Raw genomic sequence first — 27929 nt, forward strand, 5'->3', positions numbered from 1 at the left:
GAACCGCCGATGGACGGTAAAATGTGGAGTAATATCTCAGTGCATTCCACTATCAATGGACGACAAGACCCTGCAGTATGTGGCGCGTGCTCAGATCGGACTGTGGCACAGTTCATCGTCTTTAGTAGACCTGCCACAGCCCAAAGAATTTTGCTGACCATTATCCGTAAATAAGTTAGCTATTGCGGGAGCTCCAGCTCTATGACCTCACAACATTTTCTCCTTCATCGGGAGGCGACACTGAGTTCAACTCTTAAGGCAATTTAAAATCTCTCGGAGCAGATATCACCAATTCCATTGACTCCGGCCCCTTGCTAGTCAGCAAGTTTCCAAAATGAACGTTTCTCGAGCGACTCTTGGGCGAGCTGTCGTTCGCTCCCGAGCTCGTCAGCCTCTCACTATATCTCGGCGCCAATGGATTCGCTACGTCCACGATTATGGCAGCGAGTATTCTCAACCTCCTCCCAACCGCGGTGGTAAAATTATTAGTTTTGCGGCTGTCTTTGGTCTTGCTGCTGCTGGAGCCTACTTTTATCCTATATTGACTGGAAAGTCTTCGGCACCTGCTGAAGTCGATAACAACAAAGTTCCTACTAAGGCTGAACTCGAGTTTGAGAAGCCTCGCAAGAAAGTCAAGTCCAAGGAAGAGAACCGAGATCTTATCAGCTCCCAACATCTCCAAGTTAAGAATAGTTGGGAGCATCCTGGAGTTTATGCTTGGGGCTCCAATGCTGGAAAGGTCATCGATCCTAACTCCAGTGAAAAATATGTCAAAGTACCTCGAAGGATTTCATTCTTTGATGACAAGGTTCTCAGGGACCTCAAGTTGACATCCATCTTCGGTGCAGCTGTCACTGAGAAGGGTGATCTGGTTCAATGGGGCTTGGGCTACAATCAGCAAGACCCTTCACCCGTACCTACACTTACAGGCAAAGATCTTGTCAAAATTGATGTTTCGCTTGATCGAATTATTGCTCTGTCGCGCAATGGCAATGTGTATTCTATCCCTGCGTCCCGCAACGATCAAGAGGGTGGCCTGAAAGAGGAACAGAAAAAGTCCTCTTGGTCTATATGGGGATCCGGCGGTGCCCGAGAGAACATACATTTCCGCAATTTGACACCACATGGTCTGTCATATGGCGAAACCGTGAAGGACATCAGCAGCGGTCAGGAGCATTGTCTCATGCTCACCTCCAAAGGACGTGTCTTCTCCGCTGCTGCTAGTGCCCTCGAGTTTCCTTCCAAGGGTCAGATGGGTATTGCAGGTTTGAATTGGCATAACAGGCCCAAGGGACCTTACGACCAACCTCACGAAATCACTACTCTAAAGGGATTCGACGTGGCACAGATTGCAACTGGCGATTACCACTCGGCTGTTCTTGATAAAACTGGACGTATTTTTGGATTTGGTGACAACTCATTCGGCCAGCTTGGAATCGATACCGACTTTGGCCTTTCAGTTTCTGATACCCCGGTAATGGTTCCTACCAACCTGTCCTACGCTGGCACTGGGCTTGTCCCGACTGTGACATCCATAGCGGCAGGTGGGAATAATACTTTCTTCACTGTGGATGCGAAAACCACGACAGTTCCTGGCAACACAAAGGCTCTTGCTCCGGCGAGAAGGCTTCCTCCCGTGACCACAGATCTGTGGGCTTGCGGCCAAGGAGTCTACGGAACACTGGGTACTGGTCGATGGTCACACGTCTCGCCCAAGCCGACCAAGGTGAAGGGTCTTTCGTCCCTGTTCGAGTTTGACGAGAAAACCAACAAGATGAGCCCCATTAAACTCAAGTCTCTGTCAGTCGGAGCCACTCACTGCTCGGCCATCATGGACAATGTCACGGAAGTCTCGGTCACGGGTCAAGGGACCGAGAACGAGACTAACTGGGGAGCAGACGTCGTATTCTGGGGTGGCAATGAGCACTATCAGCTTGGCACCGGAAAACGAACCAACTTGAACGCTCCAGCTTATATTGCCGCTCTGGATAGCGTAGCCGATGCTCGTAAGGAGGGTTCACCAGACTTCCACCGGTTGTCCGTGACTCCTCGCAAGACAATCCGCCTGGACGGTGGGAAGGGCCGAAAGGTCTCGTTGGAACAAAAGATTGAGTGCGGCAAGTACGTGACTGGCATATACTCTGCCGTGTAAAGCGAGTGGCACGGCAAGCAACTCAGTTTGTAAGAACAGGCTCGCCTCATTGTATTATAAGAAACATGTAATCGACGGATTGTATCCGCGCGGATATGATTGGGCGTTTGGGGATGGGATAATTCAGTTATGACTTTAAATGTCAAACTCAACTTTGGCATACTCCTTCCAATTAATTGACTGATCAGCTCAGCTGCTGACCTTAGCTGAAAGATGCAAGAGTGGTGTGAAGCAGTCATATGAATGGCTCACACTGCTTTTGAAAATAAAACATAGGAACACGTGAATGATACCAAGTTGAGACATTGCAGAGACATGCCCAAACTGATTTATTTTTCCAGCAATGGCAGATAGTTACGATTGAAAAGAGCTGATTGTTTAAGCTCGGTAGGTCCCAAGGGATTTCACAATACTTGTTCGCAATTTTCGTCTGAACATGCTTGGATATCTTCCACTTATACAGGGGTCCTTGAGAAGTACATACTGTATGTAGTAGTACCTATGAATCATGTTAGTGGAAACTAGGGACCAACACGAGGATTGATCAAGTTGATCAAGTCGATGCCACGCAAGCAAATGCCGCTGAGTAATGAAGATAAAATCGAGAATAGAACAGAATGAGGCACAGATCGTGGAGGAGTGCCCCGTAAAGATGGTGGTTAATAGGGAGCTTGGTTGCCAGGATGATACTACATACGGAGTACATGTACAGGGTACCTAACTAGACCCATCCTCCACGTCATTAACCCGACATGACGGGATGGGCCTTGAGACGAAAATAGAAATCCATCGACAACCAACAGAGCAGCCGCCACGCAGCTAATACAGGGATGGATGGATGAGCCACTGCCACTGCAGTAAAAGAAGGAAGAAAAGAAGAAAAGAAGAGATTTCACTAGACCAGGTACAACACTCAAGTCCTTGCAAACTATTGACTCTAGATTTGGGTGCATGATCAGCAACTGAACCACGGGATCGGGTATAAACAATGAGCACGTGTCCGAACAATGGATGAAATCTGTCAATTATCACGTCTAGACTAGACTAGACCATCGCTTGCAGATCATTCATTTAGAGGCAAAGGCAAGGCAAGGTACTCCCGATATAGGAGTTAACAAGTCAAGTTACATCGGAGTGCGTGTGCGTGTGCCTGTGCCGTACCGTAAGATAAGATATTCTTGGAACAATCTCTTGCCTTTCCCCACGTTGAATGACTGACTGACTGACTGACTGACGTCTGAGTTTGAGTTTCAAGTCTCTCTTGGTCACGTCACGTCACGTCGCATCCCGTCGTTGCTCTTTTTTCTTTCTTTCTCGATTTCGAGGTCTTCGTGAATATTTGGTTGGCCACTACTATTAAGGTAGACGCCGTTGTTCTGCTCTTACAGTCGTTACAGTCAACCAAGAACCAATCTCCTTTTCTCTTGCTCTTACTCTTACTCACTCCTTTTTATTTTTAACCTCTTACCTCTATTATTTTACCCCTTGACTACCTACCTACCTACCTTACCTCCCTTACCTTCCTTACTCCTTCCTCTGTCTCTTACACCCCAAATCTTTCCGTTTGCGGTACCAACTCCACTCACGTCTTCTCCTTCTCTTCTCCTCTCTTCTTCACATCAGGCTCAAACTTCTCTATTCTTCAACTTCTTCCGCTTCTCGACATATAACCCTTGTAATATTTCGCCTCTTCTCACGATCCCGCCACTATTAAACGATTCCGCCATCGACTGCGACTGCGCCTGCGCCCCTCCAAAGACCACGCGGATCCGACCCCTGCCTGCCTGACCTCCACCAGCCAAGAGGGCCCGACGCTATTCCTCTTCTTACGCCCAAATCTCCGTCGCCTTTGCTTCTTATACTTGGGCTGTCGCTTTTGTTCAGGCCTCTGGCGAAAACCGCGACGAGCACCAGCCTCAAGCGCAGCTTCTCCAGGGGATATTCACTCCTGTCTTTACCCAACCCCGACGCCATGGACAGGATCCCCAAGTTCAGGCGCAAACCCAAGAACCCCACGATCCAGACCTCCGTCGAACGCTCCAGCAGTGATACTGCCGATAGTATCGCCAGTACCGAGTTACAGGCTGCAACTTTGCACTCGCAACAATTGGACGGCCAACAAGTCCTACCACAAAAGTCAAAGCTCTCGAAGAGGGCCGCATTCCGAAATTTCCGTTTGCGCGGCTCCACAAAGAGAGCGCGCGACAGCCCACCCGTCGAGTTGCCTTCCAGTCCTCCGCCGGCCGTCGTGAGCCACGACGGTGTCAAGAGCCGACCCGTCACGGCCGAAGGCGATGCGCTGGCTAATTCAAAGGGGTCAGGTCCCCGAATTCCTGCTTTTTTGGAATCTTCGATGCAGGGTATACAACACCCCAGACGCAGCGCATTAACCAGGACTGACATTTTATAGATATTGATTTCAAATTCCAGGAGTTGACGTGGGCGGAACGAGACCGAGTTCTTGAGGGCACAAAGAATGAAGGGGATGAAGAATTCAAATGGGGGACCTTCAAGCAGGTTGACACCCAGGAGAAGGGTGTGATGGATCGCTACATCAACATCAAGCCTTGGAATCACAACCGGGTCAAACTTCAGGTCCCTGAGGATGAGCTTAACTATGTCAACGCTTCCGATATCACTCTTACCTCACCTTCCGATCCTAACCGTGAGCCGTTGCGATACATCGCCATGCAAGGGCCAACGCAGCCATCAATCGACTATGTCTGGCGCATGATTGCGGAGCAAATGTCTTCGCCTGCTGTCATCGTACAGCTGACAACCATGGCAGAGGGTGGAGTTGTGAAATGTCACCAATACTTCCCCGATAACCAAGAACACCCTACCTGGACTCTGAACGAACACGATGCGTGGAACGACGACTGGCAGGCCCAGATCACGTACGATTCTTTTGAGGAACTCGCTGACGGCGCTATTGAGAAGCGCAAGCTACTTATGCACCTGAAGGATGAAGAAGAGCCCCGAGTCGTGTGGCACCTTCTGTATAGACGATGGCCTGACTTTGGGGTTCCCGAACTAGAAGATCTCGATGGCTTCTTCGAACTCATGCGAATTTCGCGCGAGCTGAGCGCGCCCGAGAACCCGCGAATCATCCATTGCAGTGCTGGGGTTGGTCGAACTGGCACTTTTATCACACTCGAGCATCTAATGCGCGAGCTAGAACTGGGTACGTTTGAGAAGTATGACGAGCCAGCAGAGGGACCAGACCTGATTCTCGAGACGGTCGACCATCTCCGAGAGCAGCGTGTTGGCATGGTTCAGGGCCGTCCTCAATTCATGTTCATTTACCAAGTTATGCGGAAACTATGGCAAGATAAATATGGAGTCGATGAAGAGGGCAATGAGCCTGCAGCTAAGAGGCTGGAAGTTGGCGATCCGTTCATAGATGACTCGGTATCCGATTCTACGCAAGCCAACCACTAGCACATCAGGGCTCCGAGGATTGAGGTGTGATAACGGAGTCTGTTTATCTGGCGTTAACTGCAATGATTTGGTGGAGTTGCGGACGGGAATGCATCTGGGGTTGGGCTGGGGCATGATAACTGCGACAACCTGCTTTTACGGTTTGGGGATGACACGCAACCTCTCGAAATATTTGTGTTGGGAGGAAGCTGATGAGTTAATCGGATGCATAAAGCTGCTTTGCGCAAGTGTATGATCAAGCACGGCCAGGAACATGAACAGAAACGGGACTTGAGGGTTTATGATAAAACAAACATAGAGCTCGCATCTCATAATGGGGAGATGACGACGGTACAGGAATAATCAAACCAAGTCAAGACGATATGACTTGGGGGGAGGTATAATTATCTATTATAAATGATACCACGCGCACGAACAAGGGGTTGGTGGTGCAACAAGCATTCTTGTCACATATCAGTTTAATCAAGAGGCGGCAAGACATTTCGCATAACAACAGAAATTAAGTAATATCCACGATTATTTTCAACATCGTTGTAGTCTTGCTGTCAATGTAAAATGGTTGTGGCCGCGTGCCAACGCTGTTGTAAGTACTGCATAAATCAACTTCATTACCACAATACGCCCCATCCGGTTCACCAATATTCAGATAGCTAGCTCGCAAAATAAACAAATAAGGAATTTTTATAGGAAAGCAAATAACCAGAATCTATGCGCTAATCACCAGCGTCACAGTCTCCTTCTCCTTTCCGGTGACGGTGACGGTAGCCTGGTCCTTTTCTGTCACAGTCACTGTGAAGTAGACCGATACAGTCGGAGTACCATCCACGACAATAGTTGTAGCGTGAGCATCGTCGCCGGTCCGTGTTCCAGCAGCGGGCTTCTTGTCATCTTTGCTGCCTTCATTGTCGACCTTGGCTTCTGTAGCAGCAGGATACGGGGCATCCGTAGGCTTGTCAGGAATGGGGATGAGGACGACCGATGTGGGCTTGTCATCGTCGTCATGACCATCTTTGCCCTTGTCGTTGCCGTTGCCGTCCTTTCCTTTGTTGTCGTCATCACCTGGTGTGCCTGTGGGCTTGGCTTCATCAGGCTTCTTGATGGACTTGGTCAAGGTTGTGCCACCGGGAAGAGCAACAGACGTGGTGCTTTGCTCAGCGACGGGGGCAGAAGTGGGAGGGAGATCTTCATAGGCCTTTGTTGGTTGAGGGTTGGAAGGCTCTGCGGGGTTTGTCTGACTAGGTTTCTCCTCTGATGGTTGAGATGGCTGTGCCTCGGCTGGCTGCGTCTGAGCTGGTTGACTAGGTTGCTCAGGAGCAGGCTGGGTGGATTTCTCTGGCAAGGGTTGAGACTGGGAGGGCTCCTCGGGAGCTGACTGACTTGTCTGTTCAGGGGCGGGTTGGGTAGGCTGCTCAGGCACAGGCTGTGGCTGTGGCTGCGAAGGTTGCTGATAAGCAGGCTGAGAAGGTTGTTCATTGGCGGGTTGAGTTGGCTGTGATGGCCGTTGAGCAGGCTGGGAAGATCGGTCCTTAGCAGGCTCCCCAGTTGGTTCAGGGGTTGCACCATCGTCAACAGTAACTATAGTCGTAACAGTAACCACGGGGAGCGCGGGTTTCTCGGCGGCTGATGTAGTTGCAGGCTGCTCCTTGCCTCCATTTCCGGGAACAGTGTTGTCCTCACCACTGCTTGGAGTTCCACCAAGAATCTTGGCAGCAGTCGCAGGATCTTCGCAGACAATCTTGATGCCACCCTCAAAGTTGTATAGTGGAAGAGCGAAGCACTTCTCACCTTTGGTATTGCAAGGCGTGAGCTGGAACTTGCCTGTGTCGTCACATACACCGGTTTGTCCGTTGATGCAAGCAGCCTGACCCTTCATACACGAAGACTCGGGTGTGAGTTTGGCAAACTCCTCGTTATATGTGCGAGCATCGACGACATTGCTGGCGTACGCAGAAGCAGGAATGGCACTGGTTCCTATGGGAACACCAGGGTTGATGGTTGGAACGCCGTTGGCCGATGTTCCCGAGGGGACTACCTTGGGTGCCGAAGTCGTCTCAGGGGATGAGGGGTCAGATACAAGGACGGTGCTAGTAGGCGGTGCAGCGGGAACTGCAGGCTGGGTAGCTGAGTCAGGGGCAGGATATTGAGGCTGACCATTTGAAGGGACAGGAGCCGGCTGCTGAACTGCTGAAGTGACTGCGGGCGCCTCAGGCTGTTGGACCTGGGATGTAACTGGACTCTCTGGCTGAGACTGAGCTGGTTGCGAAGTAGGAACTGGGTTCTGGGGCTGGGAGGGAGCAGTTGGAGCCGGGTTCCCAGGCTGAGATTGAGCTGGCTGTGAAGTAGGAATAGGATTTTGAGGCTGAGCCGGTGCAGTAGTAGCAGCTGGAGTATCAGGCTGTTGACCACCAGGGTTTTGTACAGGAACATAAGATTGCTGAACTTCAGAGGTGGGGGCAGGATTGCTGGGCTGAGCAGGTTCGGAGACTGGGGCCTGAGTCTCGGGTTGGGCAGCATCTGAAGTGAGAACAGGTTGGCTTTGTGCATCAGATGTCGTCTGGGACTGGGGTCCCTCAGGTTCAACTACAGACACAACCCGAGTTATGCCCGCAGGAGACTCGGTCTCAGGGGTGGAAGTCTCCTCCAGGGGGCCTTCGGATGTGATAGGAGGCTTGGGATACACTTGAGTAGGGTGTTTAGGGTTGACCGGGAAAGCTGTATCCGAAGGCGCCTTGGTTGTAAGATAACCAGTAGGAGTCGGCTGATACGCAAAGGAAGTTGTCTCCTCTTTAACAGCAGAGGTAGGTTGCTCGTTTCCTGGAGCTGTTGTAGCGGGAGCAGAGGGCGCTTCAGGGGCCGTGGTCTCTTCGACGGCGCTTGGCTTAGTCTTTTCCCCATCTGAAGGTTGAAGTGTACCAAGGTCGAGGGTAGAGGACAGACTCTGAGTGTCTGTGTTCTCTGGCTTCTGAGCTGCTTCGGTCGTAGGGACCTCGGGCACTAGAGTCGTAGCATCATTAACAGGCTCAGATGTTGGTGCCTCGTTTGCAGAGGTAGGGACCTCTTTGGAAACTGGGGCAGTCTCGGAGACAACTGCAGTGTCCTTGGGAGGCTTGTAGTCTGACTGTTCAGCTGAGGTTGGCTTCTCGACCACGGAGGTAGGGTCCTTGGGCACGATTGAGGTTGTGAGAACTGGTGCAGAAGGGTTCTGCGTGAAAGTTGGCTTGCCTCCAGGCTCTTGGGTTGGTTCTTGAGCATCACTCGTCTGCTCAGGGGCGGCATCACTCGTTGGCTGGACGGGGATGACTTCGATAGGCTCGGGAAGATCAGAGTAGGGGCCCTTTTTCTTGTCATCACCTTGGTTTTCCGAGAGTAACGGATTCGGTTCGGGTGTCGAGTTGAGCGTTTCAAAAACAGGACGGGGTGTAGTCTGATCTCCATTGCCACTGCTGTGATAAATTGTCAGATATGAGTCCTGTCGTTCTGTCTCCGATTCTGATCCATACCCGTATCCGTCGTGAGCTGCAGTGGGAGCTTGTGAGTTTTCCATCCTAACGTCAAGAAAGGCGCCAGGGTTTCTTTTTTCTCTGTCACTCGAGTTAGATCCAGCAGTTGCACAAGTGTTATCAGGTTCTCCGTACATTCTACCCGTCCACATAGGGCCAGCCTGGGCGGACTGAGCAGTCAAAAGGAGTGAGAAGGCCACGGCGAGCCTTGATCTATTACACCGCATTTTGAAGAATATGTCGATAGTAGTATAGACTGACTTGCTGAAAGAAAGAGCGTGTTGGTGAAATCGAAAAGATTCGTTCGTTTAAAATCGTTGGTCGGTTCGTGAGTCAAAGTTGTATAAGTTGTTTGGTATGATTTGATATAGGTAAGTAGTTGCACGAAAAGAATAATGTACGGTTTCGTCGATCACTTCCTCCCAACTTGAAGCTGATTAAGAGTAAAAAGGAATTGTCTCCAAGCAAAACAAAACTGAAAAAGAGTCCCTTGTTCGGACACAAACAGTGAAGATAAGGGGAGCTTGTTCGCTGCGTCAAAGATGACGAACAGTTAGTACCTTAGGCAGAGGCAGAAGAACAAAGCGGTGAATGAAAGGAACAGATTGAGTATGAAAGAGAGTCACACAAAACAGAGAGAGATAGGAAATACTTGACAAAGGAAAAAAAGAGAAACAGGAAAAGGAAAAGAAAGAGGAAAAGACGAAAGTGATCAGGGCTAGCGAGTGAGTGAGTGAGTGTGTGTATTGTATTGTATGCTGAGAGTACAGTACTAGGAGTGAAACCATTCACACAAAGTTGGTGGTAACACTCTGTTAATGTATGTATATGCAGTGCTTGCCCCTATGAATCGCTCATATCCAATTAGCGCCAGCAAAAGACGATGAATCGCCTCACAAAAGTCTCATGTCGTATCGGATCTCATATTTTCATGGCCCATGGAGTCTCTCTCTTGAACCATCCATGAATAGCTCTCTCTAGTCTCTACTGCCCTGTCCGCCAGCCACGCCTGAGTATCAACAGGCGCCCAATCCAAATACCCCAGCAATTTACATGTAAAACATTTACAAGAAAATATCCCAAAACTCCCAGCCAATCAAGCTTGTCTCGTCTCTGTCAAGCTGTACTATAAATGACTGGCTCTAAGCGCTCTGTTTCAACAGCTTATTCGCGGCCTGTTCCTATTGGCAGCACCAACTCCACAGCGGCCGGGACCTACACTAAGGTACTTAGGTAGCTGCCAATCGTCCCCTCTCCACTGAACCGACCTGCGGCCTGTTACAGGGTTTCGTGATGCCTTCATCTCTTCTGTTCTCTTCCCGAAATCATGCTTTTTTCGCCTGGGTCGACCCATAGTTGGCCTGGACGGTCTAGACCTGATCAGCCCTTCTCATTTCCCTTTTCATGCTTCCTCCCTGAGTGGCTGGCTACCTTACCTTACCTTACCTTACCTTAGTTAAGAATAGATGACCTCTTGAACCGTCGTCTTGGGTCCCTACATCATTTGGCGATAGCCGCCCGTCAGTAGCGTACCCAGGTAGGTAAGAAAAGTATTCTTCAGCCAGATCCATGGACCGTGGCTCAGCTCTTAGCTCTTAAGCTACTAAATAGACAGATCCCTTTTGCTTTGAATTTTCACTGCTTCTTTCTCTCCCGTCGTTTCAGCCATCAGACGCCTTGTTCATGGATGTTGTACAATATTCTATACACAACTAGTTATACGATAAACGCCACCGCGTCTAAATCCCGCCATCAATGTTCTGTTTATATTAAACCATGCACCTAGGTTCCCAGTAATGATCCTTGTTCGCCACTTCGCAGGGCTGCCCTCTTTCCAAACTCTTCATGGGTGCTGAACTGGTGCTCCGCAGTCTCATGCTTGTTCTCAATGGCCTCCAGGTCCAAATCCTCGACATTTGTGAGCAGGTGGTTCTGTCGATTGTGTTCTCGGATGCGAGACCACTTGAGAATTCGACTCAACTCTTCATGTCCGTGAACGGCATTGGCCTGGATATACGACCGTACCATCTGCTCACCTGGCCATTGCCAGATCCCAATCTGGAATCGGACGTCTCGTACGCGATTGCGCACTTCGTCCGTCAACATGGGTTCCGCAAACGCGCGATACGCACATAGAGTCTCCAGCATGTCCACGTCGTGAGGCAACTCCTCCATGTTTATCACCTCGTCTTCCTGTGACTGTAGAGGGCCCCATTCCGTCATGAGCCATATTGTCAACTGGGCCATTTCATTGTACTCTCCTGCAAACGCCAGTGACTGCATCAGGTCGTGAGCAGAGGGGGCCAACACGGGGTCTCGCCGTGATCGCATCATGTCCACAAACGATAGATCTGTAGTTTCTTCAGCTTCTGGCCGTTGCCTCTCTTGTTCCTCGGCAACGAGTGCATGATAGAAGCCTTTCATACGTGAAATAAGAACCCGGAATAGATGCAGAGCTGAGCTGCTTCTTGTCTCCGTGTCTATCTCGGTGGTGTTGGCAGCGTCTTCCTCGGCGCTTTTGCAATAGAGTGCGCCAAGTAAGTTAAAATTGGTGTTGTTGGCTTCTACAGCGCTCGCCAGCACCTGTAGCTCTCTTCGCAAAATCTTCCGCAGGGTTCTCACAAATCTGTTGAAGAGGAATAGAGTCATTCCCTGCACAGCGTCGATACGATCTACAAGGTGTATGATCAGACGAAGCTGTGCCTCCAGTGTGAGTTTCAGGCCATAATGATGCTGCCCGACATTCTTCATGATAGGTGCCCAGACATGAGGTAGCCAGTTCTGGTTCCTGCGACCCACACGCAGCTCTGCGAGCCGGATGGCGCGTATCAGATTACTGCCTTTGGGGTGCACTGTCTTGGACAACATATCCACATATGCCGAGAACAATGGCAAGGGAATAGCCTTCAGCATATCAGCTGTTGGTTCGGGTACCAACAAGAGAGCGTAGTTGTGATGTTCTGTGCTTCCGTCTCGCAGATAACGATGAGCTTCTTGGAGAGTTTGGGCGTTTGCCACTAGGATGTGAAGAATGTGTTCATCGGGCAGTAATCCGTCACATTTCATCATCTCATACAGCTCTTGAGGCGTGGGGGGTTGTTGTCGCAGCTTCTCCAGTTCCGTCAAATTCATGTCCTCATTTGTTGGGTGGCTCAGAGAATTGTCTCCTGGTAAGGTGCCTTTCTCTGGATCAGCATCACGAGCAAATGATCTCCGGAACATGGCTGCATATTCTGGCAGCCCAGGAGCCATGCCAGCTTTTGGAGGTTGGCAGAATTGCCTCCATGCTTCATGAGCGTTGCGTGTAGCAATGATTGATGCTTGCCAAGCCGAAAGATCTTGTTCCGGGTCTACTTTGACCTGCTGCTGAATTGCTGGAGTACCACTAGGGGTCAATCCTAGCAGAATATCCAATGCGCTGTCAGTCTCCTGTTTGGAGAATCCTGCTTCTTGCATCATCATCCCTGCCCGCACAACACGAGACCAGCTCTCTTCTACTTCCATGGCCTCGTCCATACCGTCTGCTGGCCGCAGATATGGCGGCCACGACTTTGAATACCGTGTGGCGTTATGGATCTCGTCTCTATTCTTTGGCATCCCAGACAGCACAGTCCTAATAGCGCGGAACGCATTTCTGTCTACCAAAAGGGCTTCCGGGAGACTGCCAGACATTCTCAGAAGAGTACGTTGAGCCTCCCAGACGTACGCATAAGGCACAGACGAATGCTGCGGCCCGGATCCGCTATTCCGGGCAATAGCGGTCAGGCCGGCATTGTAGTACTTGCATCTCATCCAGTACGTCTGTTCGGCAGAACCTATTTCGTAGTTGAAAATGAATTCCGCCATTATATCGGCAAGCACAATCAGGCGCCTTGCTTCTATGCGACGACAGTGGAAGGCAAGTCGTTCCATGATGATCATGAAATCTTCTGTCGTGAATCTTTCCATTTCACTGCTTGCACGCCCTCTACCCCAAGACATCTTGCGAGCCTTCTCAGTCGTTGCCCGTAATCGTTCTTGGACGTACTCCAAAAGGTGGTCCAAAGTCGAGATTTTGTTTATGCCCGATCCCAATCTTAGCAGATAGTTCAGCATGAAGACGGGTTTCGGAGACATATCTGCCAGGAATAGTCGGCACCGGTCTTCGTCGGTTTTGGCGAAAAGTATACTCATATATTCATTCAGCCGCTCCTTGGTGTTCCCGTTGTATTCAAGGGTCTTCATCAGGGCTTCCCATTCCGACTTGTTTGGCAGCGCTTGGGCAAGATCTCGGTTGTTTTCGGGGTCGGCTTCCACCCGATGTCGAAGGTGCATTTGAATCACGACGACCGGAAGGCGCACGGTTCGGATGGCGGCAATTTCTAAAAGCGTTTCTTGAGACGGTTGTTCCAGAGCAAGATATTTACGAAGTAGAACTGCAGGACTTTGCTCTACCCAGCCTTTGAGCATCCTCAGCCGTCGTTCAATTCGCCCGCGCCCATTGTCTTGATTGAAGTCTGAGAACTTCACAACATTATCCGGATCGTACAAGCGTTTGGGCAGCACTTTCTTGCGGCGCTTTTGATTATCATCGACACGACGGCCGTTGACTATGGCGGTCTCGAGTGCGTCCACGGGGGACACATATTGGCGGGCTTGGGCTGAGTTTAGGTGCGAAGCGGACTGAAAGAGTCAATTGTAAGTCTTTACATCGTAAAAAAGGGAAGAAAACTCGGCTCCTGATATTCACCTTGGTTTGGGTTGTCACGTTTTGCGACAAGTGCCACCCTCGCCTCAGCTCCCGGGTTGCACTTCTCAGCATTTCTCGCCCATTTCTTCAAAGCCTGTGACACAGCTAAGAAGCTTATATATAGCGTAGCAATTAAGTGCAGGAGTTGTGATATTTGCGGCGGCGTACACAAAGTTGTAACGTTCGATTTCCAACTACAGGGCATCTGCGGAAACAATTTGCATGCGTCAATCGAGATTATCGGGGTATCGGGCAGCCCATGCTCATCTCATTGACACCTCAGCCAATCCGGTGTCGCTCCCAGCACTTCAGCTCCTCCACCAAGACCAGGTAGGTCCCTTATTATTAGCGTCAAGACTCCTTGCCAGGTAGGAAAGGTACCTTAGGTTAGTAGGTACTCTTCCTGTGTACATCATGATTTCAGACGTTGTTATCGAATTTATGTATTTTTTTCGAAGCAGAACACCTGCCTAACAATCCGTGTGATACTTTTGGTGCGCTAAATCCGTTGCTAATTCTCATAATTTACCAAAACAACAAACCTCTGTTGGCATAGAGTTTGGTATTTTTCTTATTTTTGCTCTACTTATTTTGTTGTTGAACATTTCATGGACACATCAGATACCAGGAGGACCTCTTCTTTTGAATTATTCGCCTTGGGACTTCCCTTTCTTCTTCTTCTCTTCCTCCTCCTCGACCTTGTCCTTTCGCTTCTGCACAACTTCCCAGTTGTAAACTCTTGCTATGGCGACCTCCATTGTCTACGGCATAGTCAGTGAGGGCCCGCCCTCGTAGCGGAGGCTTTTGAACTTACCGTAATTTGTTCGCGGAGAAAATCCAAGTCTTCTTCGCAGTTAGACAAGCTGGTCTTTGCCGTGGATAGCTTGGAACTCAATAGTGTCTCTGCCTCGTCTATGGGGTACGAGAGCATCACGTTGGCCTGTAGAATGTCAGCTTAGGTTCCTGCTGCCAGGTTTGGCGATAAAGGGACGTTACTCCTAGCCAGATGTAGACCTCCTCTGTCGTAGGAATCTTCGCCTTGGAGTACAGAGTGTCATTAAGTTCGAACGTCGTGTCTATCGCCTCGTCGTCATCCTACACTAAGCATCAGTCCTGCTTTGTCCAAAGATGCGCTGCAAGCGCACGTGCACACCTTTCTTAATTTCAAAAACTTGACCGAGTCAAGAGTCTTCTGGATATCGGGGATCTTCTCCTTGAGGCCACCCATTCGCTTCTGTAGGTTCATCTCCATGAATTGGTATTTCCTAACCCACCATCCAGAGTCAGCGCCAATGTCTAATCGCAAACGGAAGAGGGCGTGCATTTGAGGGCGTGCGTCGTCCTAAAGCTTCTCGACAAATTTTGACTCACGATATCATTTCTTGGAAGCTTCGTAGAGTGGGTTCGACGTCGTCACGAGTAGAGACATAGTCCTCGACCTTGTCGACGAACGGAGCATAGGGGATGCCCCGTGGGTTTGTTGGCGTAGCATCTTTACTATGTGGGAGTAAGCTTGTTTCCTCAATTTCATGAGAGGCTGGGTTGGTTTTCTTATGCCTCTTACCTTTGCGCTGCCTCTTTTCCTTTTGACGCCATCTTGTCAGGGTCGATTTAGGTATTCGGGCGAGACGAGGTAGCTGTATGAAGCTGGGGTCAGGCGTGGGCGGGTTTTGCGACTTGGAGCATTTCGTCAGTGGGGTCTCACCTGGCTTGGTCAACGGTGAAGGTGGGGGCACTCACCTTGGCTTTGACTTGTGTATCTCACCTCCGTGATGAAATACCTACTCAAATTATGAAGGAAGTCTTCTTCTCCAGTCTTTCTGAGACATATTATAGGAGCAGTCACCATATCTAACTATAATTCAGAAGCGTGATACATTTATATCCTCTCTAAAGTTAAAACTTTCCCCAGTTATCAGAGTTGTGAGAAAAACGATCGATATGCTCTAAGTCGCCCAATGACTGTGCCTAGTGCATACTCAAACAGAAGCTCTCACAAGAACACACATCGATGTGAGTGATGGGCAGTAACGAGGAGTCATGTTAAGCCCCTGATCCAATAGTCTTCTCAGGCTCGGGATCGAATCACGATGAAAATCATATGCGATCGTCCCTAGGTACATGCGCTGGCTGAAGTGTAGAGACCTCACTTTAGTATCAAGTGATTATCGCAAAGCTTGTTCACAAAAGCTTTGCAGTCATCCAGAAACTGAAAAAAGATCTACCTATCAAAGATAGCCATCATCGTTTATCTTAGATTCGCGAAACTCAACCTAGACTTTAAACTCATTGTTAAATATAAAGTGACATCGGAGCCCTCCTCAAAGTCTCTCAACCTAGAACGCCCTGTTTTCTCGTTGATCGAGACACTTTCTCTCAAAGTTATCTGCCAAATCCTCTAAACAGTTGCTTCTATTATATTCCATTAGACCCAGCGTGTCTTCACATAAAAGCTCGTCTTCGGGGCTCAGTAAGTGGATTGATCGCTATGCTTCCTCAACAGGAAAACCCAGGATCGGGCACATCATCTTATAACGAAGGCTTGTCATGTTGATAAAACACTCACAGTGTCGGTTCAAATTGCCGTTGCTAACTTCCAATAGATTCGGGGATTACTTATCAGGAGACGGAAAGCCCTCAATGTTCCAAAGCAATAGCAGACCGGCTTACCAAAGAACGATACCAGATACCACAAGTGCCTACGGCCTATATCAACAGACAGCAATGGCATGACAGAACGCGCCCTGAGCCTGAATATCTGGCTTGTCGTCCTCGTCGTCCTCCTAATCAGCATGGAGCAGTTGGAGATGGTCGTCCTCTTCCCCAGAAGTCAGCGCCAGCTTCAGGTTCCGCCCACCGGGAGGCGGAAAGATATTGGACTCACGACGAGCTCAAAGATTCACCGCATTTGGCAGACTTATTTCTTTCCGATGATGAGCTCATGGCCACAACACTAGCTGAACTAGTAGCCTCATCTATTGCTGACGAAGAGCCTATGTCCGAAACATCTGCATTGGATATAACCCCGTCTGCTTCTAACGGAGATCCTGATCCTGACTCCAAAGGGCCGACTCAACTCAGTCAAGGAACGGAATCGCTGTACATCAGAGATCGGAATTCCGCACTTTCCTACAAGCATGGTTCCCTCATCGACATGAATTCTGTGGCTGTTTCTTGTACAGCTGTATCTTTTCCACCAAACACACCCATGGCATGGCGCGACAGGATAGAGGAAAGGGACACATAACAAGGGCTATGAGCAATACTTCCAGCGTGGCTAGTCATAGCCCGTGCAGCTGCTATTATAGCTGGAAGTTGACTTTATCCCAAAGTCTGCACTATCCATAAGACGTATAATTAATTTAACCACTTCAGAACCAGACTGGTCAAGGCGGGAATAATGCTAGGACAGTTCAGCGTCGATATAATTTCCAATATGGGAAAATAATGGATATTCTTGTCTGGCTCATCTGATACCAAGCAGTTACCGAGCCTTCAAACACAATGTATTCAAGGTTAAACATAAATCGTGCGGGCCATCCAGTCATAAGTCGTAGCAAAGTATCTCTACATGACCGTAGCTAAGCTCGCCGGTCGTGTTAGTCCATTCGCTTCTTTGTATCTCCCAAGTCACCATTGTCCGCGTTACTTTCCAACGCCTTAGTGTTGGTTGAAGTCTGATGTGTTTCGTCCTCGTCCCAGTCATCATCGATCTCGTTCTCGTCCCAGTTATCCACCTCCTCTTCCAACGTTTGAGAGCGACTATTTCCTTCCACGACGCCAGACTCGTGACCCTCGCCGAGCTCAACATCACCCTGCTCTTCGCCAGGAACAGCACTGTAACGTCTACGTCGCTTGCGCTCGAGCATACGCTTGTGGTACCACGAGCAAAGACCAACACCTAACAAACTTCCTATCACATTTGCAATAATGTCGTATAGATCAAACTCCCGACCGTTATCGAGGAAGCTTTGGACGAATTCGGAACCGACACCAAGAACGATTGTGCAAACGACCAAAGTCATATTCATAACACGTCTTCGATTCGTATCGACAATCCAGTAAAACGCAACGGTAAGCGCAAAGAAGGTGGTGAAGTGCAGCACCTTGTCGTTGACATATTGGCCAAGTTGTATTGAAGTCAATCCAGCGTAGGCGGCAATGAGGAGTAGGAGCAGGAAGACGCCTGGCAAGCTATTAGTTTAGTTCACAGCCAATGATTATGTGTTTGAGTTCTGAAAATTGATCACAGAATGGGACGGCAGTCCATTGACAACACTGAGGCGAGACATAATGCCATGACGTACCTGCAACCGGGAGTCGTATTCGCATCACGAAGAGTCCAGTTGCTAGAGTTGAGCTTGATAAGTCGAGTCTAACGGAGCCTTGAACTTCCAATTTCGTATAAGAGAGTGCTCGGTTCTCCAAGCGTGGCGCCTCGTTCGGAACAAATGTCTGTTCTTTGATGAAGCAAAGTTTGACAGTTTGTAATAATTCGTTGTAGAAGACTAGAATTCAGAGCTTTGACCGAGTAGCAAGGCAGGCACTTGGAGAAAATGAAAGCGTGGAGCTCTCCTCCATGTTGAGACCTAAGTGACGCCGATAGCCCTTGTGGCGGGGCTCGTCTAACAACTGTGGCAGTGCGTGAACTATGATTCAACAGGGGTTTGCCAGGTCATCCATCCAATTGGATTGAGAAGAGTGTAACGTGGACACTTTGTGCTACCCCAGACCCCAGCGACGGGTATGTACACACTGAGGAGCTCCATCTTAAGCGATAAAAAGACTCAAGTGACTTCAATGTATCAAATCTATAGGTCTTTGGACCGTTTTGCTTTGGCACCTAAGCTCGAAGCCAGAAGTTTTCCTGCTCCTTCATGCCGAGTTGCATTAGATTGCTTCTTCAACCTCTAATCCCAGAGATGAGATTTCGCGAGGCTTCAGTTTGTTGCGTTTTGTGGGATCATATAAAAGTCGAGTAAACTAGACAACCAGGAGTATAGCTAACGATTGGACTGATACACACACACAATGCGGCTTCAAGGAGCATGCATCATCATCCTTTATGCCCCGGGGGGTTGCAAGGCTACAACTTGGAGTTTGATACTTTGGTGGTCTCATTGGGGGCCCCATTTCGGCTTGCTAGGCACAGGCACAGATGCAGGCATGCCCCCCATACCCCTCGATCTTGTGTATCACTGACTAGGGGAGAAAAGAAAACACAGGCCCTTGACCCTAAGCAATAAAAATATTTAGGTAAATCTACCTTAGCCTAAGCTTAGGGTATTCTTTGCTAAGTTTATTTTAACACCCTATATCTAGTTCCAGTGTTTTCTTGCTCCCCGAGGACTAGCTACAGATAATACCTGGGGTGATCTAGAAAGATGGCGTTGTTCTTCATTCATGGTTTGTGGAGACAGGGATGTGTATTGCATTGTTTGCATATATTCTATTGTCACTAGTACTATAACCCTTGGTAAAAGGGCTCGATATAAGATCACCGTTTATACAGGGTAGCGAGGGCTGAGTTCCTTACCATGGTACCTGAAGATAGACATGCTAGAAAGTTGAACTCCTATACATTGCCTGACTTCAAGAATTTTCGACTTCCTCGCAGGTTTGCCAAGTAGTACTAACCCGGGGAGGGCAGAGTTGATACATTTACGGAGTACCATCAAGACTTAATTCTGGCACGTGATTTGCTGACAAAGATATCTGGGCTCCGGGCATCTTCGGGGCCGAACAGGTCCTCTGTAGGTACGGGATACATTGTGGATAATCAATGAAGAGAGTATGCCGAAGACCGGACAATCAAACGAACAAAGGGATTGCCATACCGATCAATAGTTTCAGTAGAGAGAGGAGGATTTAACAACTCAAGGCGACTCTCCAATCACCTACACCGACCCGCCTATAACCTCAGCCTCTTCAGGTCCTTAGTACCCGTAACTTTCCCCCGCGAGATTCCCCCACGAGTCGGTCCAGCGCGCGCTCTCCCAGGGAAAACTCTCCGCTTCGGGAAAGGTACCTGACAAGGCTCCCCCCAAATCATCAACCTCACCTCTTGAACAGACGACAAAACGGCAGAACGCGATCCATCAAAACACCACCCTCCACTTGCCATATAATCAACAAATTTTATACGCCATCTCTATCGATGCCTCTCGTTTGTCCTATGTGGTCTTGAGCTCACCAATCGCCCTCGGTCCCGCCGCACGCGAGCGCATCTTGTTGCGCATGGCGACTCGCGCCCCGTTGTCGCTATCATCGCCCCGGGTCCATCATGTCCATCACCAACGGCCAGCCCGCCTGGCAACCTCCCTATTTACACCATACCAACAGCAATAGGAGCATATCGCATCTCGATGATGTCCCCGCGCGAACTCAGACTCCTATTGATAATCCAAGTGTGCTGATGCCTGAGGCACCACTTGACATCGAGGAAGAGAACCGACGCGCCCTATTTGCGGATTTATATCGCAAGACCGAGGACAAGGTCGCGTTGCTCTTCTCCGAAGATGGTTCTTATAATTATCCCGCGATATCTGCTCTACGACGTTCTCCGCCCCCCTCCGCAAACATTATCCCTCCCACAACCGACCACGAGCCAATCAAGGAACCCCCCTTAAAGAAAGCGAAGCGCACCATCGATGAGGACGACTACGACGATGATGATGACGACGAAGAAGACGACGAGCCTTCGCAATCAGCATCAAAGCCTCATTCTGCTGGAGCCCCTGCCAATACGTTACTGTCGCCCTCCAAATCAGGGAGCTCACCTGTTCGTTCGGTGACATCACCTAGCAAGCATGGTGACAAGGATCAAGATGGCTCACAGTCGAAAGATAAAGATGGTGAGGATGCCATCAAGAAACTTGAGGAAGCTCGTACAGCTACCGAAGCTGCCGCTCGGAGGAGTTTCCACACCATCTTTCACACCTTGGAGAATGACCATGCCGCTATGCTGGAACAACAACAACTTGAAGATTCCGAGAAGCAGCTCCAGGCCGAGATGGATCACAACCATCATCCAATTAATAACCATAGTGCTGTTCCCAACCAAGGCTCACTCAGTAGCGCCAATCTCGGCGCTTCTAGCCTAACATTGAAACATCTCATCGCTCGTATCGACATGAAGCGAGATCAGGTTCGCGCCTCTGATGCCGAACTTCGGCTCTTGATGAACGAGGTCCGTAAGAATAGGAGTAAATGGGCCAGCGAGGAGAATGTGAACCAGGAGGAATTGTACGAGGCTTTAGAAAAAGTCTTGACAGAACTGAAGGCGCATACGGAATATTCCACTCCTTTTCTGACAAGAGTCAACAAGAGGGATGCTCCAGACTACTACAATTGTGAGAAACCACGAACAGTCTCGTGCCACTGACGAAACTAATTTACCTCTAGTCATCAAGAACCCCATGGATCTCGGCACAATGACCAAGAAGTTGAAAAGTCTGACTTACAAGTCCAAGGCTGATTTTGTTGTGGATCTTAATTTAATCTGGGACAATTGCCTTAGGTACAACCAAGATATGAATCACCCTCTACGACGCATGGCCAATGGGATGAGAAAGGAAGCAGAGAAACTTATCCCATTGATACCAGATCTTGTCATCCGCTCTCGAGCAGAGGTTGAGGCAGAAGAGCGGCGAAAACAGAATGGCGGAGACGACGATGCGGGAGAGGATTCCGATGACGAGCCCATAATGTCTTCACGAGGTCGCAAAGCTGGCGCAAAGGGGACAAGCAAGGCACGAAAGGCTCCAAACGATCAGAAAGAGGACACACCAGCGATAGATCAGAAGCCCATTCTTCAGGTCAATGGGCTGCTGGGAAAAGTCCGAGAAGGCTCAGAGGTTGACGGCAGTAATGGCTTTGCCACTCCACCGATTGCTGGCTCGCTCACACCAAGCGGGCTCAACGGTCATTCCGGAATGGGGAGCAACGCTGATGCCATGGACATTGATGGGCCAAGTATCAATGGCCTGGCACTGAACTCAGCGTTTGGTGAAGCTGCCGAGCAGGCCTTTGAGGATGAAGAGTACAAAGTATGGAAGCAAACCACTAAGAAAGATCGAGCTCTGGTTGCCAAGGAGCGATTCCAGCTTTTCAAGGACAACAAGTTCAACACCGAAGCCCCTGCACTCGTTCGCTCCAAGGCTGGTATGCGTCGATTCCTTAAGCGACAAAGGGAGGCAGAGGCAGAGGGTATCATTACTCATTCTCAAGCAAACTCTACAGCTGTGGCTTCGGAAGATCCGGCAACAAAGCCAACCGAGACCCTGGCCGAGGAAATTGAGGAAGATGAGGCCAAGGTGATACCGGACTACTATGATACCTTGAGCAACATACCGGATATTCACCCAAAACTTCAATGGGTCGAAGATGGAGAAGGAAAAGTTATCAACCAGCACGAGGAATTCCTACGCCTGGTGCCGCCTGGGTCATTTACAGCACCAACAAGTCGTCTGACGAAGAAGATGGATGAGAATATTCATCAGATTCAAGAGACAAGGAAACTTGCAACCAGGATCTCGGTTATCAAGCAGATGCAAGTTCAAACCCAGGTATGTCAAAACCATGATGGGTACTGCTTATATTTACTAATGTGATATAGGTGTATACAAACCAATTTCCCAAGTCAAACTCGGATCCCTTCGTGGAACAGGATATTGAACCTCATTTCATCAGCGATGACGGTCCTGTAATGGCCCCCGAAACATGCCAAAACGCCCTCAAGCGCTCGATTGCCAAAGTCCTCTACCATACTGGATTTGAGGAACTTCAGCCATCAGCCATGGACACCTTCACCAGCGTTGCATCAGATTACTTTCAGAAGCTGTGTCGCACTTTTAATGTTTACAACGAGTCAGAAAAGAAGCCATCTCCGGTGCATGCTCAAGGGTCCAAATTTCAGCCCAGGTTCACTCCCGAGGAAGTCATCCTCCACACTCTGGACGAGAATGGTCATGACATTGGTTCGTTGGAATTGTATGCGAAGGACGAGCTCGATCGTTTGAGCACTAAGTTGGACGCTCTACATGAGCGGATGAAGCTTCATCTCACTGACCTACTCCGACCTGCTCTATCTCAAGATGCCGGAACTGATGGGGTTGGTGCTTTCAAAGATGGCAGTGAGCAGTTCGTTAGTGGTGACTTTGCCGAGGACCTCGGTGAAGATTTCTTTGGTTTCCGAGCCTTGGGTCTGGATAAGGAGATGGGACTCGACATGATCTCCGTGCCCTTGCATCTTTTGCAGACTAGAGTTCGCAACCAATACCAGATGCAGACACAGACGACTGGCGAAGCAGCCACTGATCTCTTTGAACCACTGCCTTCTTCAGAGCCAGTCACTAAGGAGAACATTCAGGACCAAATTGGCCTGGTCAAGAACTTCTTCCTGGCTAAGCTGCACGCTAATGGCGATCAGCCCCTTGTGGAGGACGAAGACCTGCCTACCAAGCAAAAGAAACCTCGTCCACGGTTGGGCGCGAGTGGAAAGATTGTAACCGCTCAGAAACGATCTCCTAAGGAGCAATTGGCACTCGCTAAGAAGAAGAAGAAGATGGAAGCTGCCGCTGCCGAGGCTAAAGCTAATGCAAACGCATCACCCGAAAAGGGCGCGCCAGGTACTGCCCCTGGCAAGAAGAAGTCCATGAGTGCAGCAACTGGCCCGGCCCCCAACCCTGCAGTTCTTGCTTTGGCTCCAAGCATGGAGAGGCAGGATAGCATGCATAGTCAGGGCAACGCCAGCCAAACAGACAAGGACGACACTGTCGGCATGATGAGCCCAGAAAGCATTGCTCCGTAGTGGCGTGCAAGGCCTCAGGCAACTATAAACTATTCGAGAGTTTGGTGTCCGCTATAGACACCATACCATGCCCGCTCTCGCAAACATGCACTCACTGATGTGCCAGTCCAGTGCCCTACAACTTACTTTTCATATAAATCATGTACTACTTTTCATATTTTTGGTATTGACGTCCTTTTACATACCCCGGCAAACATTCTATGGGCTTTTAAAGCTGGTCTTTGGTTTTGCCGCTATTCTTTTATCTTGCATATGAGCTACCACTCAATAAATCATCCATCCCAGGCGTTTCTGTCTCTTTACTGGTCGTTTCTATTCGGAGCTCTGGGGTTGGCACAGCACTTACTTATTCGATACATGAGAAGACGAAAGGCCATTGTACTTAACTACACCACTCGTACACGGTGTGTTGCACGAGTGGCTTTCACGTCATGATTTCCTTCGGACAACCAAAAGCAGGCATTATGTGGGTGGTTTGACTCTTGATGGCTAGCCGGCGTATGGAAAGGTCAACACCTGATGGATGGATTAATAAGGATGAGCACAAGTACGTCGCGGTGCATGGCAGGATGTTGCGTTTATTATATACAAACGTCGTTGTCGTTTTTTTCTCTTTCTTAGAAAGGACCTGGATGGATGGACTGGTGGCGAAAAGGTTAAGCAGTTGTTTCATGAGATGGAAAGCCTCGGATTCAGGGCCGAGTGGGATACGCGGTTGAGAAGCAACAAATAAACGAATAAGCGATGATTGAACATGAAGGCTAGCTCCCAATGTTGTGATGTTTAGTAAATGAACGATGTGTCAGAAGTTGCAATATGTAGATAGTGGATGATGAGTCTCTGACCTCTCTCTCTCTCTTGGTTGGATTTTCAAAGACCTCAACGTGCTGTTACCTTGCTACCACACCTCACAACTTGCATATGAAGTTGCTGGTTTTCAATGGCGACCTAAGGGCGTTAAGGCTGTGGTCCGAAGTTTTACTGTTCTCAAGTCGGAATACTTTCACGTTCTAGAGAAGACGAGGAGTCTTTTGCTTCAGCCATTGAATTTATTTAGCTGTATGCTACTCACTATGAAGTGCATTTCCAACTGATCTTGATTCCAACCCGGTAGGTAGAATGACAAAACAGCTAGAGAGAGGAAATAACCATCTCAGATATCATTAACATAACCCAACTCCCACTACCTTTTTTCCAGCGATTCCATCTTGTGTTGAAGGATGCTTATATATCCCGACCTGAAAAAAAGCCCTGACCAAAAAAACAAACTAGGTATCTGCGCCGTGATGAAATGCATGCTTGTTGAACGTTTCGCCATTGCCTCATCCATGTTAAATGCGTGTTGGATAATAAAGGCATCACATCAAGTTGAGAGATGGATGACCTTTGGAGGAGCAATCATGTCTACCGCATCTTAGATGCCGGCATCCAGACGCCAGCCCTCAACGGGGAGAGGGAAATCGTTGCACCAAGAGGCAATCTCCTTCTTGAGGTCGTTGATCTTCTGGACCTCACCGCTGGCGACGCGAGCCTTGAAGTCCTTGAGCTTGTTGGCCTCCTTGGGGAGAGCAGCCTGCTCCTCCTTGCAGATCTTGATGGCCTCATCGATGTACTTGCCGACACGCTCAAACTCCTTCTCTCCGAAGCCACGAGAAGTCATGGCGGGGGTACCAATACGGATACCGCAAGGGGTGAGAGCGGACTTGTCACCGGGGATGGAGTTCTTGTTGCAAGCAATGTTGATTTGCTCAAGGACGGCCTCAACACGGGCACCGTCCAGGTTATGCTGGCGAAGGTCGACGAGGACCATGTGGCTGTCAGTGCCGTCAGACACGAGCTTGTGGCCGAGAGTCTTGAAAGTGTTCTCCAGGGTCTTGGCGTTAGAAATAACCTTCTCCTGGTAGGACTTGAAGTCAGGGCTGGCAGCCTGCTTCAGGGCAACAGCCAGAGCAGTGATGGTATGGTTGTGAGGGCCGCCCTGGTGACCGGGGAAGACGGAGAAGTTGATAGGGTTCTCGAGGTCGTAGAGAGTCTCCTTGCCAGTCTTGGCATCGACGGAGCGGACACCCTTGCGGAAGAAGATCATGGCACCACGGGGACCACGGAGAGACTTGTGGGTAGTGGTTGTAACAATATCGGCGTACTTGAAGGGAGTTGGGATGACTTCGGCAGCAATGAGACCGGAGATGTGAGCCATATCGACAACAAGGTAGGCACCAACGGAGTCGGCGATCTTGCGCATGCGCTCGTAGTCAATGAGACGACAGTAAGCAGAGGTACCGGCAACAAGGACCTTGGGGCGGAAAAGGATGGCGTTCTTCTGGAGAGTATCATAGTCAATGATGCCGGTGTCAAGGTCGACACGGTAAGGCATGGTCTCAAAGTAGGTAGAAATAGCAGAGATCCTTTTGCATGGTTAGCATATTGCCACAGGCGTGACAGGGCTGAACTGTTGGCAAACTCACTTCTTCTGAGGGGTCTGGTAACCGTGGCTTAGATGGCCACCGTGGGGAAGGTCGAGACCCATGAGACGGCCGTGGACAGGCATGATAGCCTGGTAGACCTGAAGGTTGGCAGGGGATCCAGAAAGGCACTGGACGTTGACACCCCACTTCTCGGAGTCGAGGTGGAAAGCCTCAAGAGCACGCTGCTGGCAAAGACGCTCGATCTGGTCGATGTGCTGGTTGCCACCATAGTAACGAGCACCGGGGTAACCCTCAGAATACTTGTTCGACATGGGGGAACCAAGAGCATCGAAGACAGCGCGGGAGGTGATGTTCTCGGAGGCGATGAGGATAATGGACTCGCGCTGACGCTTGATCTCATCCTTCTGCAGCGGGTGTAAGTCATTGTCGACTGGAAATGGCCAAGACACTCAATTGGGTAGGACATACCATGATGGAGGCGACCTCAGGGTCGGAGTCGAGGAGAGACTTCTCAAGCATCTAGAGGAGTGTGAGTCAATGGATCATATATACCCTCAACAATGGAACGAGGGGCAATGGTGGGGGAAGGTAGCTCACCTCCTTGTGCGACTGAGAGAGCGCGTACTCGGCGTTTGTAGGAGACATTGTTAATGTTGATGATGGTTGTGAGAAAAAGAAACAGATGGGATGTCTCTCTAAAGATTGATGATTGAGTGAGTGAGGGAGGAGGAAGGGAAGAGAGTTAAAAGCATGTGGGAGGATCCAGGTAGAAGTAGAAGTAGCTCTCCAGAGAGGTCCCTCCCGTCTGGTCCAAAGAAAATTTTCCGTTTTTTTGGTCTACGGGTTCCGAAGACGGCCACCACAGACTCACAGATGTACAGTGTCAGTAGGTACAAGTGGTGAGCTAGGGACAGGTTAGCGCATGCGGCAAAAAAGCTCAACTGTGCCGAGCGTGAGCCTCAGAAGCGATACAGGAGGCTGAGCACTGAGTTGGCGGGGTCAATTAGGTGTAGTTTTTGGAGGTGCGGGGTCATTAGCCACTGGTTGCTGGGGTCCAGCTCAAAAGTTAATCCCATTAGCCCATGTCATACAATTCCATTGGCCCTACTGGGCTGGTTACCCTGAAGATCGACTCATGGAAAATACTGGCTGGAATACCTATGTTCCTTTTTTGCCTCTCAGTTTTTACTACCTACTCATGAGTATGAATTGGATCACGGTATTATTATGCTAGACTTGGTGGTATGTGTATAGTGCGGAATCAAACTATAGTACCTACCTTGTTGACTGTCGTGGCACATTGCATGACTGTACTGTGTTAAGTGCCTGCAGGTCGGCGGTCCATTGACTCAACACTCTCCCATCATGTATTGTTGTTCTTGGTACAACCCGAACCACCTCCAGCAGCAGTCGATCAAACATCCAACCATCTTCCCTTCCAACACCGAGGTCATGTTAAACACCGAAATACGACAAAACTCCGTATTTGGCTTCACGAATTCTCCCGATGTTGTGATGATTCTCACGGCGTGACCTCCCGTAGAATCCGATCACGTTTCTCCGAATCATCGTCACAGAGCGCTCCCCGCGTCCTAGAGGTACATAGAAGGGTCAATGGCAACGGAATTATGAGATCTACCGGTCGCCAATAGGCATCTGCCCATTGTTGAAGGCAATGGACGCTCTCCGTATCTGCCGAGTGTATTGTATTTGATTTCCACACCTGGAAGCGTCAAACACAGTCGGTGTGGCTCAGTTGGTTAGAGCGTTGGTCTCATATCTGAAATCAGATTGATCTGACGAGAAGTCAAAGTCATCCAAAGGTCGAGAGTTCGAGCCTCTCCACCGACAAGAACTTTTGTTGTTGTAA

At 49.5% G+C, this 27929-nt stretch overlaps 9 protein-coding genes across 9 annotated transcripts; 4 read left to right on the plus strand and 5 right to left on the minus strand.

The window, feature by feature from the left end:
- Positions 1-334: 334 nt before the first annotated feature.
- Positions 335-2152, plus strand: FSUBG_5373 (FMP25; the record flags this gene model as incomplete). The annotated part of the gene is made up of 1 exon (XM_036683462.1): positions 335-2152. The coding sequence occupies one exon, from the start codon at positions 335-337 to the stop codon at positions 2150-2152; it is 1818 nt and encodes a 605-aa protein (XP_036539084.1).
- A 1972-nt stretch (positions 2153-4124) lies between these two features.
- FSUBG_5374 (uncharacterized protein) lies at positions 4125-5593 on the plus strand (the record flags this gene model as incomplete). Its single annotated transcript, XM_036683463.1, has 2 exons — positions 4125-4512; positions 4563-5593. The coding sequence occupies 2 exons, from the start codon at positions 4125-4127 to the stop codon at positions 5591-5593; spliced, it is 1419 nt and encodes a 472-aa protein (XP_036539085.1).
- Positions 5594-6299: 706 nt separating this feature from the next.
- FSUBG_5375 (uncharacterized protein) lies at positions 6300-9320 on the minus strand (the record flags this gene model as incomplete). Its single annotated transcript, XM_036683464.1, has 1 exon — positions 6300-9320. The coding sequence occupies one exon, from the start codon at positions 9318-9320 to the stop codon at positions 6300-6302; it is 3021 nt and encodes a 1006-aa protein (XP_036539086.1).
- Positions 9321-10875: 1555 nt separating this feature from the next.
- FSUBG_5376 (prefoldin subunit) lies at positions 10876-13894 on the minus strand (the record flags this gene model as incomplete). The annotated part of the gene is made up of 2 exons (XM_036683465.1): positions 10876-13755; positions 13823-13894. 2 exons carry the CDS (start codon positions 13892-13894, stop codon positions 10876-10878), a joined length of 2952 nt encoding a protein of 983 aa, XP_036539087.1.
- Positions 13895-14469: 575 nt separating this feature from the next.
- FSUBG_5377 (prefoldin subunit 3) lies at positions 14470-15418 on the minus strand (the record flags this gene model as incomplete). The annotated part of the gene is made up of 6 exons (XM_036683466.1): positions 14470-14583; positions 14637-14762; positions 14819-14917; positions 14976-15087; positions 15194-15319; positions 15387-15418. 6 exons carry the CDS (start codon positions 15416-15418, stop codon positions 14470-14472), a joined length of 609 nt encoding a protein of 202 aa, XP_036539088.1.
- An 892-nt stretch (positions 15419-16310) lies between these two features.
- On the plus strand, positions 16311-17069 carry FSUBG_5378 (uncharacterized protein; the record flags this gene model as incomplete). Its single annotated transcript, XM_036683467.1, has 2 exons — positions 16311-16371; positions 16426-17069. 2 exons carry the CDS (start codon positions 16311-16313, stop codon positions 17067-17069), a joined length of 705 nt encoding a protein of 234 aa, XP_036539089.1.
- Positions 17070-17421: 352 nt separating this feature from the next.
- Positions 17422-18154, minus strand: FSUBG_5379 (uncharacterized protein; the record flags this gene model as incomplete). The annotated part of the gene is made up of 2 exons (XM_036683468.1): positions 17422-18008; positions 18130-18154. 2 exons carry the CDS (start codon positions 18152-18154, stop codon positions 17422-17424), a joined length of 612 nt encoding a protein of 203 aa, XP_036539090.1.
- A 1951-nt stretch (positions 18155-20105) lies between these two features.
- On the plus strand, positions 20106-23633 carry FSUBG_5380 (transcriptional activator SPT7; the record flags this gene model as incomplete). Its single annotated transcript, XM_036683470.1, has 3 exons — positions 20106-21174; positions 21227-22389; positions 22440-23633. 3 exons carry the CDS (start codon positions 20106-20108, stop codon positions 23631-23633), a joined length of 3426 nt encoding a protein of 1141 aa, XP_036539091.1.
- A 1414-nt stretch (positions 23634-25047) lies between these two features.
- On the minus strand, positions 25048-26704 carry FSUBG_5381 (serine hydroxymethyltransferase cytosolic; the record flags this gene model as incomplete). The annotated part of the gene is made up of 4 exons (XM_036683471.1): positions 25048-26038; positions 26099-26463; positions 26528-26578; positions 26657-26704. The coding sequence occupies 4 exons, from the start codon at positions 26702-26704 to the stop codon at positions 25048-25050; spliced, it is 1455 nt and encodes a 484-aa protein (XP_036539092.1).
- Between the last annotated feature and the right edge of the window lie 1225 nt (positions 26705-27929).

Source organism: Fusarium subglutinans, assembly GCF_013396075.1.
Source record: "Fusarium subglutinans strain NRRL 66333 chromosome Unknown NRRL66333_c0000052, whole genome shotgun sequence".
Taxonomy (NCBI): Eukaryota; Fungi; Ascomycota; class Sordariomycetes; order Hypocreales; family Nectriaceae; genus Fusarium; species Fusarium subglutinans.